The 18,621-nt window shown below is 41.2% G+C and overlaps 1 protein-coding gene and 1 non-coding gene across 10 annotated transcripts in view; one reads left to right on the top strand and one right to left on the bottom strand.

Annotated features, from left to right (window-relative positions):
• The window catches only part of sh3pxd2aa (SH3 and PX domains 2Aa), a 169,641-nt gene that overhangs the window by 81,244 nt on the left and 69,776 nt on the right, over window positions 1-18,621 (top strand). For all 9 annotated transcript variants that reach the window (XM_061829127.1, XM_061829123.1, XM_061829122.1 and 6 more), the window contains one exon: window positions 16,946-16,971. In XM_061829127.1, coding sequence (XP_061685111.1) covers window positions 16,946-16,971 — 26 coding nt within the window. The remainder of the gene's footprint in view (window positions 1-16,945; window positions 16,972-18,621) is intronic.
• Window positions 12,616-12,688, bottom strand: trnai-gau (transfer RNA isoleucine (anticodon GAU)). The gene has a single exon. It is a non-coding gene; the product is annotated as a tRNA-Ile (tRNA).

Raw genomic sequence — 18,621 nt, 5'->3', positions numbered from 1 at the left:
CATCCTTGTCTTATTAGCAAATGGACAAACCTTTATCTGTTGATTAAATGTATAGGGTCATATTTAAGGAGATAATGAAAGTGCAATAAAAGTAAAATAGTCTTCACTATTTATACATGATATGTGTGTGTGTGTGGTGTGTGTGTGTGTGAAATTTATTTTACCATCTCTTCTTCTCTGGTCCTCTTTCATTTATCTTTTTTCCTGCGCCTGTATACATTCCCTCATTCCTCCCGAGGAGTTCTTTTCACCCTACTGTCATTTGGTGTGTTGGGAAATTGCAATTATCATGTCAGAAGCTGTAAGAGACAAAGCCTCATATTTGGAGCATCAATAATGCATGCATAAGATCGCCTTGTAATGTAAATTGTTTGACACACAGTTGTTCTTTCAAGGTGCAAGTGTTTTTATTCAAATAAAATGTACTTATATAGGCTTTCAGTATGTCTACTAATGACATTTCAGAAAACCTATAGGAGTCATTACAGTTCATGTAAATTGATCTTAAATTGCTATGAAAAAGTATTTGCCCCCTCCTGATTTCCTTTTTTTTTTCCATATATATTGCACACAAAGGTTTCAAATCCATTTCTTGGCCGCTTTTCCCCATAAGTGTCGCGGCAGTGCCGGTGCCTATCCCAGCTGTCAAGGGTCTCGAGGCGACACTCTGAGCTGATGCCAGCCAATTGCAGGGCACATGGTGACAGATAACAGTCACACTCACAATCACACTAATGGGCAATTTAGAGTGTCCAATTAATGTTGCATGTTTTTTGGATGTGGGAGTAAAGCAGAGCGCCCAGAAATAACGCACGAAGCACAGGGAGAACATGTAAATTCCACACAGGCGGGGCCGGGATTGAACCTGAATCTTGATGATTCTTAAAACTTTTGAAACCATTTTGTGGACTAAAGAGTCAAAAATTTAACTTTTTGGAAGGTGTGCGTCCCATTACATCTGGTGTAAAAATGGCACAGCATTTGATTAAAAAAAAAAAAAAAAAACATTACATGTATTTTTTTTTTATTTTTTATTTTTTGCACTGGTCTTTTGTATATTCTCATTGAGGTCCTGCTGCGGGTCGTGGCCCTGGTTGAGGTCCCACCGCAACAGTGAAGCACACATCACATCACCAACCAGAGCTTATCCACAAGTACATCTTGTATTAATTAGGAAATGCGCCTACAATTATCGAATTAGTTGACAGATATTAATGTTAATTATATGTTTTATATATATATATATATATATATATATATATATATGTTAATTAAATGCAGCCCTATGGGGGCACAAACCAGTGCAACCTGTAGGCCGGTCCCAAGGCTGGATAAATGCAGAGGAAGGGCATCCGGCGTAAAAACTGTGTTAAACAAATATGAGCGTTCATCTAAAGAATGCCATACCGGATCGGTCATGGCCCGGGTTAACAATGCCCGCCCCCGGGACTGCTAACCTGCAGGGCGTCAGTGGAAATTCAGCTACTGTGGGTCAAAGACAAAGAAGAGGATGAAACTGGATCCGTTGTCAGGGACTTCCAGTGTAGGGACTTTGAATGTTGGGACTATTACAGGAAAAGCTCAGGAGTTGGTTGACATGATGATTAGGAGCAAGGTTGATATACTGTGCATCCAAGAGAGCAGGTGGAAAGGTAGTAAGGCTAGAAGTTTAGGAGCAGGGTTTAAATTATTCTACCATGGAGTAGATGGGAAGAGAAATGAAGTAGGGGTAATTGTAAAGGAAGACCTGGCTAAGAACGTCTTGGAGGTGAAAAGAGTATCAGATCGAGTGATGAGACTAAAATTTGAAATTGAGGGTGTTATGTGGTTAGTGGCTATGCCCCACAGGTAGGATCTGACCTAGAGTTGAAAGAGAAATTCTGGAAGGAACTAGATGAAGTAGTTCTGAGCATCCCAGACAGCGAGAGAGTTGTGATTGGTGCAGATTGTAATGGACATATTGGGAAAGGAAACAGGGTCGATGAAGAAGTGATGGGTAAGTACGGCATCCAGGAAAGGAACTTTGAGGGACAGATGGTGGTGGACTTTGCAAAAAGGATGGAGATGGCTGTAGTGAACACTTATTTCCAGAAGAGGGAGGAACATATAGTGACCTACAAGAGCGGAGGTAGAAGCACGCAGGTGGATTATATTTTGTACAGACAATGTAATCTGAAGGACATTACTGACTGTAAAGTAGTGGTAGGGGAGAGTGTAGCTCGACTGCATAGGATGGTGGTGTGTAGGATGACCCTGGTGGTGGGCAGGAAGATTAAGAAGACAAAGCTAGAGCAGAGAACCATGTGGTGGAAGCTGAGAAAGGAAGAATGTTGTGCGGCCTTTTGGAAAGAGGTGAGACAGGCTCTCGATGGACAGCAGAAGCTCCCGGAATACTGGACGACGACAGCCAAGGTACTAAGAGAGACAGGCTGGAGTTTACTTGGTGTGTCTTTTGGTAGGAAAGGGGAGAAGGAGACTTTGTGGTGGAACCCCAAAATACAGGAGGTCATACAAGGAAAGAGATTAGTGAAGAGGAGGTGGGACACTGAGAGGACTGAGGAGAGGCGAAAGGAGTACATCGAGATGCGACGGGCAAAGGTAGATGTGGCAAAGGCTAAACAAGAGTCATATGAAGACATGTACACCAGGTTGGACACGAAAGAAGGAGAAAAGGATCTCTACAGGTTGGCCAGACAGAGGGACAGAGATGGGAACGATGTGCAGCACTTAAGGCTGATTAAGGATAGAGATGGAAATGTGTTGACTGGTTCCAGCAGTGTACTAAATAGATGGAAAGAATACTTTGAGAAGTTGATGAATGAAGAAAATGAGAGAGAAGCAAGAGTTTAAGAGGCAAGTGTGAAGGACCAGGAAGTGGCAATGCTTAGTCAGGGGGAAGTCAGAAAGGCACTACAAAGGATGAAAAATGGAAAGGCAGTTGGTCCTGATGACATACAGGTGGATGTATGGAAGCAATTTGGAGAGATGGGTGTGGAGTTTTTGACCAACTTATTCAACAGTATACTAGCGGGCGAAAAGATGCCTGAAGAATGGAGGAAAAGTGTTCTAGTTCCCATTTTTAAGAACAAAGGCGATGTTCAGAGCTGTGGGAATTATAGAGGAATAAAATTGAGTCACACAATGAACTTATGGGAAAGAGTAGTGGAGGCTAGACTCAGGACAGAAGTAAGTATCTGCGAGCAACAGTATGGTTTCATGCCTAGAAAGAGTACCACAGATGCATTATTTGCCTTGAGGTTGCTAGTGGAAAAGTACAGAGAAGGTCAGAAGGAGCTACATTGTGTCTTTGTGGATCTAGAGAAAGCCTATGACACAGTACCAAGAGAGGAACTGTGGTATTGCATGCGTAGGTCTGGTGTGGCAGAGAAGTATTTTAAAATAGTACAGGACATGTATGATCGCAGCAGAACAATGGTGAGGTGTGCTTTAGGTGTGACAGAAGAATTTAAGGTGGAGGTGGGACTGCATCAGGGATCAGCTCTGAGCCCCTTCCTGTTTGCAGTGGTAATGGATAGGCTGACAGATGAGGTTAGACTGGAATCCCCTTGAACCATGATGTTCGCAGATGATATTGTGATATGCAGTGAAAGCAGGGAGCATGCAGAGGAACAATTAGAAAGATGGAGACATGCACTGAAAAGGAGAGGAATGAAGATTAGCTGAAGTAAAACAGAATATGTGTGCATGAATGAAAGAGGCGGAGGGGGAAGAGTGAGGCTACAGGGAAAAGAGATAGCGAGGGTGGAGGACTTCAAATATTTAGGGTCAACAATCCAGAGCAATGGTGAGTGTGGTAAAGAAGTGAAGAAATGGGTCCAAGCAGGTTGGAATAGCTGGCGAAAGGTGTCTGGTGTGGTATGTCACAGAAGAGTCTCTGCTAGGATGAAGGGCAAAGTTTACAAAACAGTGGTGAGGCCGGCCATGATGTACGGATTAGAGACGGTGGCACTGAAGAAACAACAGGAAGCAGAACTGGAGGTGGCAGAAATGAAGATGTTGAGGTTCTCGCTCGGAGTGAGCAGGTTGGATAGGATTAGAAATGAGCTCCTTAGAGGGACAGGTAAAGTTTGATGTTTTGGAGACAAGGTTTGATAGAGCAGACTTCGGTGGTTTGGGCATTTTAGAGGCGACAGAGTGAGTATATTGGTAGAAGGGTGCTGAGGATGGAGCTGCCAAAATTGAACAAATTTAATTGTAATTTTAAATTTGCACATCAACATCTACTTCAACAGTGTGAATATTTTTATCTTTGAAGAAACTTTGATTCTGCCTTATTGTACTCTTCAGCGTCTTCAGATTTCTTAATTAATGATCAAATAAAATTATTTGCAGTTACCAGGGGATTCCCCCAACACAATTATTTTATTTTAACGGCAGCTTCTTGGGATATGAGACACACAGCCATTGATCTTTCATTGTCCATGCTTTATTAAATACGAGTCACTGAGTGTCCACTTTTCTTTTCTATGGTGCGCTAATTTTTACAGAAGTGCTCAAAGGCCAACAGGAAAATGAGTGTGAAATAAAGAGTAAACTACACCCCAACAAAGGTCCACCAATGTTCAGTTTGCTCTCTATTGGGGAAACGCTGGCGTTGAAGGGACAAAATGAAATTAATTATTGATGAATGATTTGGATTTTTTTTTTCTTTTTTAAGTGGACAAGTCCGGCGACCCATATTGAAAAGCCTAACGGACCCTATACATCGTGCGGGCCGTAGTTTTCCCATGTCTGACTTATCCTCTGCAAAAAAAAAAGCATTAAGTATACTCACTACGTGGAAATTTACACCACACAACTTACTGTTATAGCAACATGAACCAATAACTTAAATATTAGTGTCATTCAGCATCTTAGTGCAGAATTGACATGACAGCACAGCACTGTAAGTACATCAACATAAACAAGCACACTATTCATAGTACATTTCTCTAAAGACTTTTAACTGACAGATACAGCAGATAGATGGATGACGATTATCCTTCAAGAAGGCAACTGTGTGTGTGTGTACGTGTACGAAAACGCGAAAGTGGGTGTTTGATCTTGGGGGTATACAAACACACACCATTGCTCCCACCAACAATATTTTGATGTGAAGAGCAAGAAAAAATTATGCAATTGTTTACCGCCATTATAGATTCAATCATCACCTCCCCAATCCTTTTCTTTCCACTCTTCACATATTAGCAAGTTTTATGATCTCCAAAATGCTTGCAAATGGCTGAACAGTAAACGTTCAAATCATCACCATACAGAAAAATGCTGCATACTCATATAAGTGTAGTCTGGTTACTCTTGGATTAGTTAATGCATTGTTTCTCTTTCCTAAAGTGGGTTGTTCACTGCTCAACATTCACTGTTGACATTTCTTATCTTTCGTCCACTCCCAGTGGCTGAAATATTCAGACTGAAGAAAAGAACAGTCAAAGTCACCTCGATCTATCACTGGACCTACCACCTGGTAGAACCAGTGAGCAATACAGCACAACCTGGTGGAGCCATAAGGCATTTCAGACGAGGTCCAATCAAAGTCGTCAAGATTTTGGTAACATTCGGGCAATTTTGTAGCAATCTTCGGCGTGTCGAATTGAATGGACAATGGGCTGGAAGTAGCCTGTGGGCCACAGTTAGCCCACCCCTGGCCCAGCCAGTGTGTATTTGTGTTTGTGTGTCATTTGTTTGTTTGGTTGGTTGTTTGTCTGCTCCCTTTGGACAATGGACTTTGCACTGGTCTATAACAGGAACCGCAAACAGATAAAAGCACTCTGTACAAGCTTTACAGAATGTGGAACGTGAACACACTTACCTCTTATCTATTCTAAATGAAGAAGATTTTACGTCTTGCATGACTCTTATAAGGAATAGTTCCTATAAACAGAGATCTCTTGTTCTTTGTTTTGAATGTCCAACTGCCAGAGAAAAATTCCTTGTGTTTTTACATACTTGGCCAATAAAGCTGATTCTGATTCTGATTTAGGGAGAGTGAGTGATAGAATCCAGAAAGGTGTGGAACCACAGAGTTGTCGATTGACTTTTCACGATAATGACCGACTTACTCCACATAATCCCTTCGTGTTTACATTTGTTACCAATTAATTTGTTAAAAAGCACATCCATTATCAACATATATCATGGGGTGGCAATTGCCTAATTTGCTGCCCTGTTATAGTGCAGCTACTTCATTACGGATCTCACACTTTCCAACACTCATTCACGCACTCGTTCAGTCTGACTCCTCAATTAGCGTCGTTTCAATGCATGTATTTGGGCAGTTACATAAGTGTTTGTTGTTGAAAGGTCACAGACAGGGTTTCAGACATAAGCACACGCAAAAACAATTGATAAAAGGGAGCTTTGGTCACCTGAGCACTCCCACCCATCCACCCACTCCCTTCCGTGCAAAGATGGCTTTGTTTTGATGAAAGGAGAAATACACGTGATGGAGCCATTTACTACTATTTTTTTCATGACCCATGAGCCAGTTGACTCAATTTCTGGCAAGGCAATATTGGATATGTTCCTTTCAATATCTTCGCATAATGAATCTGCTAAATTACTACAAGTCATCTGGAGTGTGGACAAAAACAGGAAGGCAAATAATTCAAAGATGTGTGTGTGTGTGTGTGTGTGTGTGTGTGTGTGTGTGTGTGTGTGTGTGTGTGTGTGTGTGTGTGTGTGTTTTATTGGTGGTTTCTCCATGGCATCTAAGTGCTGGGAAGAAAGAAAGGAAATATAAATAATCATATCCCCTGTACACATGGTGTCTTTTATCTTTATTTTTAATCATACGAGGACATCTGTTATCATGAATTGTGATTTCTGGATTTTTCTCTTTAGATTATCTCTCTCACAGTGACATGTACCTATGATGAACATTTCAGACCCCTCCATAATTTCTAAGTGGGAGAACTTTCAATATGTCAAGGTGATCAAATACTTATTTTCTTCACTGTAGAAAGACTAGACTATAATATGAAATAATGGGACTAAAATCGTAACTAAAAAGAGTAATAACAATCACTATTTAAACTAATGCTATAGTGCTTTCTCTTTGCTGGGGCAAATTTTGACGACTACAGTTTGCTTCTATTTAGCCGTTGCAACAATTGGTTAATAATGCTAATATGAGAATTGATTTTAGAAATTTCCCCCCAAAAAATAAAACAAAGGATCCCTAAAAAATGTACATTTTATCAACAAAACCAAATTCCAATGAAGTTGGGATGTTGTGTTCAATAAATATAAATAGAATACCGTATTATCCGGACGACAGAGCGCACCAGTTAATAGGCCTTGCCTGGTCTGTGTAGGTTTTTTTTTCCCCCCATAACCGCTAGGCCATCTGCCGCAGATATACTGTATACCGTACACACTGATACATTAGATCACACAGAAAGACTTTGTAAATCTTTATTTACATAGAAAGTTGTTGTTGTTTGCAAATACTGACTAACACAGCAGTAAAATGGCTCAAACATAAGTGAAAAGTCATTGTTTTTATCCATCCTCTTCCTGTTCACTGAAAACAGTAAAATATCGGGGTTGAACCGCCTCAGAAAGTCTCACATATCTTTTCACTCTCTCAGTCGCTCCCAATGTCATTTTCATCTTGAGTTTACGCTGATGTTGTGCTGTTTCCTCATGTAGCAGTCAAGAAGTTTAATTCCTTAGTGATAGTAGATTCTTTCACGCACTTTGACCCACACGTTTAAAATCCACCAGAAGAGCTTTACATGCGGCTTCTTTATGTGAAATATTTTTAAATTACTTATATATTTTGAGGGCGAGACGGTGGTGCAGCTGAAAAGCGTTGACCTTACAGTTCTGAGGACCCAGGTTCAATCACAGCCCTCCCTGTGTGGAATTTGCATGTTTTCCCCATGCCTGCGTGGGTTTTCTCCGGCCACTCTGGTTTCCTCCCACATCCCCAAAATATGCAACATTAATTGGACACTTTTAATTGCTCCAATGTGTGATTGTGAGTGTGACTTGTCTGTCTCCATGTGCCCCGCGACTGGCTGGCAACCAGTTCAGGGTGTACCCTGCCTCCTGCCTGTCGACAGCTGGGATAGGCTCCAGCACTCCCGGGACCCTTGTGAGGATAAGCGGCTAAGAAAATGGTTGGATGGATGGATGAATATGTTATATATATTATATATATTTTGCTTTTGTGAGTGTCATGCAGCATCCTCCCTTAAGGGCGCTGTCTTCTTCTACAAACTATTGCAGTAGCTTTTTCTTCTTCCACGGCCAATAGCAGTCGATTTTTCTTCGACGGCCAGTTGACACACATACTTCTTCACTCAAAATAAAGTCTCCTTCTTTGATACACGTGAAGAGTCTGTGCATGCCCAAACCCCAGGTGCATTGTTGGAGACGGCTATATTTGAACCGTTTTTTTCAAACAAGTTTTCGCTGTGCTTTTAAAACTCATAGCTGCTAGCAAAAAAGCAAAATTACCACATCAGAAAACAGGCCGTGGAGTTCACGGTGCCCAAAAAAGTAGCAACTTGTTCAACCTATATTTAACACTACAAAGACAAGATATTTAATGTTCAAATTCATCAACTTTATTTTTGGCAAATAATCATAAACTTGGAATTTTATGGCTCCAACACATTCCATAAAAGCTGGGACAGGGTCATGTTTACGACTGTGCTACATCACATTTTCTTTTAAGAACTTTCAATCAACGTTTGGGAACTGAGGACACAAATCGTTGAACCTTTGTAGGTGGAATATTTTCCCATTCTTTCTTGATGTACAGGTTCAGCTGTTAACAGACTGTGGTGTTCGTTGTCATAATTTACACTACATAATGTGCCACACATTTTCAATGGGAGAAAGATCTGTACTGCAGGCAGACCAGTCCAGTACCCACACTCTTTAACTACAAAGCCTCACTCTTGTTACAGGTGCAGAATGAGGTTAGGCATTCTCTTGATGAAATTTGGAGCTGCGTCCATGAAAAAAAAACATTGCTTGGATGGCAGCATATGTTTCTCAAAAACCTTATGTACATTCCAGGAACAATGCTGCCTTAACAAATGTTGAAGTTACCCATGTCATCGGGAGTAACACAACCCCATACAATCACAGATGCTTGGTTTTGAACTTTGCGTCCAAAAGAGTCCAGATGGATTTTTCCTCTTTGGCCTAGAGGACACGACATCTACAATTTCCAAAAACAATTAGAAATGTGGGCTCCTCAGATGACAGAACACATTTCAACTTTGCATTAGTCCATCTTAGATGAGTTTGGGCCTAGAGAAGCAGGAACCATTTATTTATGTACTGTACCTAGAACATTTGAGCTTAATCCGATATCATTTAAGGTTGTTTTGAGAATATTTTTATTGGCAATTTTGAATGTTCCTGGTCGCAGCCATTTTGGCGAGTCACACGACCTATGTGCGCGGATGTGATGTGTCATGTGCGCAAACAAAGAACTCATCGCCGGTTTTTAGTATCTTCACATGCAGTACCACCACGATCGGACATAGTAAAATACCTTACTGTATTGCGAAATTTTGCCATAATTCGGATAGAAATAATCCGCGGAATGTTCGGTGCACGGGGAGAACATGCAAACCCCAAAATTCTACACACACACACACACACACACAGACGCACACGCACACAAAACTCCCCCAAAAAAAAAAAAAAACTCCACAAAAACCAAACCCGGGTCCTCAGAACTGTAAGGCCAACACTTTACCAGCTATGCTACCATGTTGTGGAGGCAGTATTAACTTCCACCAAGCCAAAGATCATTATCACGGACCCCACCCTGTTGGTTAAAACAACCTCTTCCACAATATAGCGCTCATGCACGTGATGTCACCATTTTCACGGCACCATCTTACCAGTCAAAAATAGCTGCTCAACAGTGTGGGGGACATTGAACTGGAGCAGAATATCCACAATGCCCGAGACATTTTGTGCTGTTGGATGGAGCAACAGACGAGACAGATATTCAAAGAGGTCATTCTATCGAATACCAGCTGAAAAGACGAGAAAAGATCGATGGATTTCGGCAATTAAATGGGATGGATGGTGCCCAACCAAATACACACGCCTGTGCAGCGATCACTTCATTTCAGATAGTAATTATTCTTCTCAATCTCAAATTCCCAAGATGTATTTATAATGCCAAATTGGCTCATTTGAGTACAATGCGTATCAAAAAAAAAAAAACGACATGGAGTCGTCTCCAACATAGACAGAAGCGTAGTGGGGCCAACCTTTCTCCGACAGACAATTTTTTTTTCAATATGCATTGTTCATTAGTTCAATGCGTATTTAAAAAAAAAGAAAATAAACCGTCAGGCACACAGAGGTTTACGTAGGTTAATGTGTGGCAACAACACGCTTTGTGTATGGAGGAGCCGACTCTCTTCTCGTTTTATTTAATGCATTGTTTTCAGATGAGCCACCTTGGCATTATAAGTACTTCTTGAGACACCCTATGGAGGAGCCAACTCGCTTGTCCTCTTTTTTTTTTTTTCCTAATCATTATTAATGAATCTGAGTTTGTGTAAAACCAGAGGTTATTTATTTAAATATTGGTATTTGTATTGAATACTAGCGGAAAAGATTGATGGATTTCAAGACGGTTAAAGTGTAGCCGAACACACTTCCGTGTTCACAAGCTGTCTCTACGTTGAGAACAGATCCAGCAATGAAGTATTTGTATGCGTCCAGACTTTTCTATGCTTTCAAACTCTTCTGTGTAAATCTCGACGACTTAACTCACCAGATACATGTGTAGATCCAGTTGTCCAAGACAAGCGCAAGCGGGGTAATAGTCCAATTTCTTATTGCCGAAAACATTGACTTCTGCTTTAAATATGGGTTCTCTATGCGAAGTGTCTCTAATTTTTCCTCATACCTTCATTTATTATCACCTTCTCAATGTTTAACGGTATCCGACAAAACTCAGGGCGTTGTGCTTTAAGACTTTTTTCATGCTGTCTCCAATCGACTTATCATTGAAGAATGCTTTGCTTGACCGACACTTCTGGCCAGTGACGTGATTTGATGACGTAGGTGAATGAGCTCTATAAGGCCTACCTTTCACTGATGGGTTCTACCATTCTTCATGGCCACAAGTGCTGTCCTCATTCCAGTCCTACGCTGGTTGGCCTAAACGCCCTCCAAAATCGATAGGCTGGATGAATGGTGTGTCCCGCACATCGGCCTCCGCGTAGTCAGACACGCGTTATTCCCCTCCAAAGAACCATCTTAATATTCAACATTATTTACAGCCACAGGTTGAAATCTGTATGGACGTATTCCTCTTGTCTTCCCGAGCAACCGATACTGCTATTTCTTCATCAGATGAGGATAATTCCGAAAAATCAATGCTGTCCATGATTGTGTAGGAATGTAACTGGGCCTTTGTTTATGCAATTAATGTCCTGCCAGTCGGCCTCCGAGTAGTCAGACTCATTCCCGTCTGAAGAACCATCCAAATATTGAACATTATTTACAGCCACAGGTTCAAATCTGTATGAACGTATTACTCCGATACTGCTATTTCTTCATCAGATGAGGATAAGTCACAGAAATCAGTGCTGGCCATGATTGTGTAGGAACGTAACCGAGCCTTTGTTTGCGCACATGACACGACACATCCGCGCACATAGGTCATGTGACTCGCCAAAATGGCGGCAACCGGGAACATTCAAAATTGCTCCAGTGTTGACTGATGTTGATAAATAGAATCCACCTAAATGCACCTGCTCTGTGATAGTTTTAGGGTTTTGTTTCAAGTGCAGAGAGCATCATGAAGACCAAGGATCACACCAGGCAGGTCCGAGATACTGTTGTGGAGAAGTTTAATGCTGGATTTGGATACAAAAAGATTTCCCAAGCTTTCAACATCTCAAGGAGCACTGTGCAAGCAATCATATTGAAATGGAAGGAGTATCAGACCACTGCAAATCTACCAAGACCCGGCTGTCCCTCTAAACTTTCACCTCGAACAAGAAGAAGACTGATCAGAGATGCAGCCAAGAGGCCCATGATCTACGATGAAACACGGAGACTTGATTACACACAGGTTGATTCTATTTATCATCATCAGTCAACATTGAATCATTCAGAGATCCTCACTGAACGTCTGGTGTGAGTTTGCTGCACTGAAAGTAAAGGGGCCAAATAATATTGCACGCCCCATTCTTCACGTTTTTATTTGTTAAAAAAGTTTAAAACGTCCAATAAATTTTTTCACTTCATGATTGTGTCCCACATGTTGTTGATTCTTGAGAAAAATATTTAAATTTTATATCTTTCTTTGAACCCTGAAATGTGGCAAAAGTTTGAAAAGTGAAAGGGGGCCGAATAGTTTCACAAGGCACTGTATATATTCACATACACTTCTTGTAACGTGTTCTCTCACATATTCACCTCTTGTGGTTTCAGCTACCAGCAGTATATGCAGATTTTTTTGGGAATAAATAATCTATTAAGTTTCTTTCGGCTTGTCCCTTTCGGGGTCGCCACAGCGTGTCATCTCAGATGAACGCACATATGTTTGGCACAATTTTTACGCCGGATGCCCTTCCTGACGCAACCCTTCTCAGGGAGTGGAGGCCCCAGTGGGATACGAACCCACAACCCCTGGTTTATCAAACCAGTGCTCTAACCACTGAGCTACAGGGCCTCGGAATAAATAATCTATTATTCAGTGAAAATCTAAATTTATTGACTTACTGTCTTTATAGAATAACTGCCCTTTATTATCATACCACTGTATAATGAGATATAACTTTTCCTTATCAGTGGATACATAAAAGCAAGTTAAAATAAAAAATGAGAATAAAAAATAAGTAAAGTTGAAAAAATAGATATGTATAACAGAATACATAAAATGTATTGTAAAACACATTGAAATAAGCCTGCCTTCACATTAATAGCGTGACTAGAGGAACGAGGAAAGTCCATGGTGGAGATTGCTCTCAGAAAATATTGTTCTGCAGTCTGTTGGTCATTGCTTTTGCGCATCTGTAAGGCCTTCCAGATGGCAGGAGGTCAAACAATTGAAAACCGGGTTGTGTAGTGTCCTTAATGTTCAAAGCTGTGTTGCGGCACCAAGAGGAGTAAATGTCTGCCACGGAGGGGAGACGGCAGAGAACGATCTTCTGTGCTGCCTTAATTGTTCTCTGAAGTCTTGCTCCGTCTGCCTCTTTGCAGCTTCCATATCAAACTGAGACAGGGTATGTCAGCAGACTCTCTGGATGAGCATGGCATCAATGGGGTTAAACACTGAAAGTGTGTGGTCAACAGACCTTGAGGCTAGTGGGAGGTGTTTGTGACCGGATACTTGTACATTTTTGATGCCATTTGAGACCTTTTATTGACCCATCTCTATCAGAGAAGTCCTGAATTCATTCTGTTACAATGGTTCACTTTTGTTTGATACCCAGGTAGAGATCTGTGCTGGTCTATGCGTCAGTGGAGTAGCCTCATCTTATTTGTTCATGTTATACTTATTTCAGTGCAGAGTACACCTCCTCTCTGTTAGAAAATTAAGCTTCACAATTTTATACAGTCGTACCTCTTACGTACAAAATTATTCCGTACAGGTGTACATAATGTAAAGAATAATAAATTATGTTCATTTACCTTTGGCATTGAGCATCAACGCGAACAGAAAGTCGAGTGACAAGGCATCGTAGGGGACGGAGGAGGAGGCACACACAGAACTTAATTACACTAAAATTAATAAATTTAACAAACTATGAATTCAAAACAAACATGAATATTAACTTTTTTCAACTTTCAATGTTTCGTGAAGTACCAAACCAAGGATGTTTGCCTTTGACGGAGTGAGCTCCTAGGGTCGGCCGCAAGCAAGCTGCCGGAGCTCCGGGGGCCTTTGTTTACACACTTATGTCCCGCGCAGAGGCCTCCGAGTAGTCAGACTCTGCGCCATTCCCAACCGAAGAACCATTCGAATCTTCAACATTATTGACAGCCCCAGCTTCAAATCTGTATGGCCGTATTCCTCCATCTTCCCGATTAACCGATGCTTCTATTTCTTCATCAGATGAGGATAAATCCAAGAAATCAGCACTGACAATAACTGTGTAGGAACGTAACCAAGCCTCAGGTTGAGCACATGACACGTCACATCCGCGCATGTAAGTCATGTGACCTGCCAAAATGTCAGCAACTGGGAACATTCAAAATTGCTGATATAAACAACCTTAAATGATATGTGATGAAAATCTTTATTTCAAAGTTACAGCACCAATGACATGATGTATCTGATACATTGTTATTTTCAATGAGTGGCCTTCCCCTTTAAGTTCTAGTTTTGTCACTGGTTATGTCACTGCTTTATGTTACGTAAGTTCGAGTAACTACTCACAGCGATTCTGTGCCATTTTGTTTGATCCTGTGTGGTTGGGTTTGTTAGTTTGCTTCAGAGTCATCAGACCTTGCTGGATATCTTTTTGATCCCGCCTAGCCTTCCGTTTCTGTGCCTCTGCCTAGTCTGACTGCTACACCGTTTATGACCCAGTTTCCGGAATTAACCATATTGAACATTATGCCTCTGGCTCGAAGTCCTGCATTTGGGTCCGCCCCCACACCAGAGGTTCGTGACAGAACAAACTGGCCAGAACAGGACCCAACAGGACAGGCGAGGCATCGCCGGGCATGTCACTGTGGACGCCACCCACCCAAGGACCAAGCATCTTTATTCGGGTGTACTCCATTATATCGTCCTTTCCTGCCTGATCACCCGCACCGCCCATGTGACATGATTACGTGCCAACCATGACCCATTCACCACCGCATATCCTTTTGGACTCTGATCTTTCGTACTTTGAGGAAGACCTAAATTTATATGAACGGCTGGCTGACTGTGATCCAGATATTAACGGTGGAATTCCTCTCCCTGTGATCAGTCCCAATCTGTTTGTGTCACCTTGGAATATAGCAAGGTGCTCAAATACTTATTTTCTTCACTGTAAATGTTCAATGATGGCATAACATTTTATTAATACTGTTGATAATATATTACAATCTTAAATAAATCAACTATTTAACACTAACTAAAACATTTTTTACATCAAACATTTGTGCATAAAACGTTTGTGCATAGTGCGGCGTATCCACTACATTACACATCTTTGGCTAAGACTTCAAAAGAAGTATGTGACTCATGTCCAATCTGAAAATCTGATTCGATCCATCGTAGCTACCTTTGGTGCATCGCTGTGGAACTCCTCATTGATGACTTAGTATAGTTCCGGTGCCTCCTGCATTGCATTATGAACAGTGATCCCATCTTGCTCCCAAAGCATTTGGGAGGATTTTTTTTTTAATCTCAAAAGTCTTGGTTCCCTTTCTTTCTCATCATTGTCAGCGCTTTGAGGGGCAGGTCCACCGTTCTAATCACGGAGCCTCTTACCCCCATGCGGCTATAGTCTGTAGCAGCTCTTCATCGTGTCAGTTCACCATCAAAACGAAAGCTCAAACTACGTAGAAATGAGCGTAGTGGGCACTTTTAAGAAAAGTGAGCATTTGAAGTGTGTGTGCTATCCCTTTTTTTTTTTTTTATGATCATTCTACGTAGTTTCAGCTCACGTTGTTTTGCTTCCGGTTTGGCCGCATGATCAGCCGGAGTGATGACACATTTCTTTTAAAAGCGGCTGCACAACTTGGCCTTGTCAATATTTTTTGTCTTTGTTTAAGTTAAAACAAACTCAGGGGCAGTCGTTTCTTGTTTGGTGGAGTAGCAACAAATATGCTATGCTAACGATCGTAAAAGCGGTCAGAGTTCAGGTTGGTTGTGTACATTACCATAATAAATATAAACCTGTAACATCAGACATCGACTATCACATCGAAATTTATATGTCTACTTTTTTTTATTTACCACTCTATGTACCTGTATACGACCATACAATCTGATTGTATTTTTTATTTTTCATCTATTCCTAAATATAATGTGCTCAATTGACTTTGTGAAATTATTGTTGGAAAAAATTGCGCATTACTTTCGAGAAATTACAGTACATACAATATACTTACTTTACTTGAGCAAATTCTGGAAGTATTTGATCTAATACAAGATACAAGGTCATGCTTGCATGATTGGCCTAATAAAAAACAAACCAAAAAAAAAGATATTATCCCTATCTAAAATATAGATTTTGAACCTGGTGTAATTTGAGACAAAATCAGTTCTTTCCTTGTTCTGGGTTTGACATTGTGCTTCAGTTTCACAAATGCAACGGTACTGCAGTGAGTAACATGGCTTTATTTGAGTTGAGATGAGGGTTGTAATGGGCCTGAACAAGGAACTGTACTTTGACCAAATGGAGAGTGACATTTGACAGATTGCAGGGCCTTTGCTTCCATAAATAGAACCTCGCTTCCTCCATCTCTTAACTCAATTATCATGCGGCTTGAGTCGAAGAGTTGCTGTTGACAAAACAAAAGGCAGGCAGCGTTAGTGAAGCAAAAGCCCCACATTTTAGATCTAATTTATCCATGTGGTGTAATCCCATTAGCAGCCATTAAGCAAGACATATTAAACAGATCCGCGTTGTTTCTCATGTGAAGAGAGGTTGTCTTCTCTGACAAAGCTGTGAGACAGGACTATAGGAAGAAGCTGGTGGGGCCATTTTGCTGTCACATGACAGTAGGATGGATGGATGGATGACAAATTGTTAATGTTGCGAAGAGTCCAGGCGGGTAGCTAAAGTCTTTCCTCCCTCCCTCCCTCCCTCACACAGTCTTGTCCCTGAGAACACATGCAGCAGACGTGAGGCATGTGTTTGTACGCAAACTCGGTGACCAGTTGTCTTTATAGAGATGTCAGAATCAAGTGACAGCATGCATTGTTGTTGACCGAGTGACATCTTCTGTCGCTGAAAATGTCACTTTTGTGTTGCTTCTCCTCCAGGGACTATGGCTCCAAGCGCAAGTCGGGTAAGTCACGTTTTTTTCTTCACAATTCCCTTTCAAGTGTAGCTTTATGTGGGTTTTCCTCAACATTTTAATCTTATAATAATAGAATAATAATAAATGTGTTGTTTAAGTGCCATAGCATTGTACTGAATAAAATGTCTCCGTAATCCACTCACTGTCTTTTGTCCGTGATGTGATTTGAATTTAGTTATTTTCTTTTACTGTTTATCTCACTGTGAGACAATGGGCTTGTGTTTTTGTTTAGAGCTCATCCATGTGTGTACCATGAGGTCTGGGTACTGTCTGATTTTTTTTTTTTTTTTTTCCTGGTCCCATTCAGATTTCTCAAGTCATATATTTGCTAAAAAAAACTGCATGATTTGCTTGAATCCAGATAAACGATTTCCATGTCTTTTCCATGAGTTTCCATGTTCTCCCCGTGCCTGCATTGTTTTTTTCTGGGCACTCCGGTTTCCTCCCACATCCCAAAATCATCCAACATTAACTGGACACACTGAATTGCCCCAAGGTGTGATTGTGAGTGCGGCTGTTTGTCTCTATGTGCCCTGCGATTGGCTGGCAATCAGTTCAGGGTGGACCCCACCTCCTGCCTGTTGACAGCTGGGAGAGGCTCCAGCACTCCCTGCGACCCTCGTGAGGATAAGCGGCAAAGAAAATGGATGGATGGATATCTAGTATGACTCACACAATTAAAATCAATTGCGTGGCATGGGGAGACCATACAAACACTTCGTTGGTCTGGAAAATTGGCAAACATAAGCCGCGAGCCTTGTACTTTCACAAAAATCAGAGTCCGGCAGCATTTGCGCCCCGTCGTATTTGCCATCGACTAAACGAGTGGCCTTACTCTCTTTGAACCTTACAGTTCAATGTATCATATCTGTGTTTTTCTTACATGTACCTAAAAAAAGAAAAGGTAAATAACATTATTTATTTTTTAAATTGTACTTAGTCACTCACTGATGCTATAGTGCATTCCTCTGACTCCAGTTCAGGCAGTGTGGGTGCAGTCTGAATGTGAGTGTGAGTCATTATCTGCATCCATATGTGCCCTGTGAGTGACTGCTGACCAGTTCAGTGTGTAGTCCAACTTTCACCCCAAATCTTCTGGGATAGCCTGCAGCACCCCGTGACCCTGAACAGGATAAGTGGTTTTGCTTTTCAGAATCAGAATCAGAGTCCGCTTTAATGGGCAAGTGTGTAAAACCACACAAGGAATTTTTCTCTGGCAATCGGTGCTGCCCTGGTATGACATTCAGAACAAAGAAGAAGGAACAACATAACAACAAGAACAAAGAACAAGAATATGACATGCAAGATGTTAAATCTATCTATATAAGTGTGTTAACGTCCCACATTGTGTTAAAGGTCAAGTGTCATGAAATGGATGATTTTTAGTATGTTATTAATGAAAAAACAGCCAATATGGGCCCATGCTTTTTGTAACTCCCGCCATGAAAATACTTTCGAGGGATTTGTTTTCAAGAAGAAGCAGGAAGTGACGAAAAGGACAGCAGCGCCCCCAAGTGGACTCGTTTGTTTCCATTAGTTTTACCCCCGGGAAGGTAGCTCGTTGTTCCTTTGTCTTAGCCAAAATGCCGGCTCATTGCATTGCTGGACAATGCTTGAACACTCGGGAGAATGGAATTA

Source organism: Syngnathoides biaculeatus, chromosome 9 (assembly GCF_019802595.1).
Source record: "Syngnathoides biaculeatus isolate LvHL_M chromosome 9, ASM1980259v1, whole genome shotgun sequence".
Classification (NCBI taxonomy): Eukaryota; Metazoa; Chordata; class Actinopteri; order Syngnathiformes; family Syngnathidae; genus Syngnathoides; species Syngnathoides biaculeatus.
This window is presented reverse-complemented; position numbering and strand designations above follow the sequence as displayed.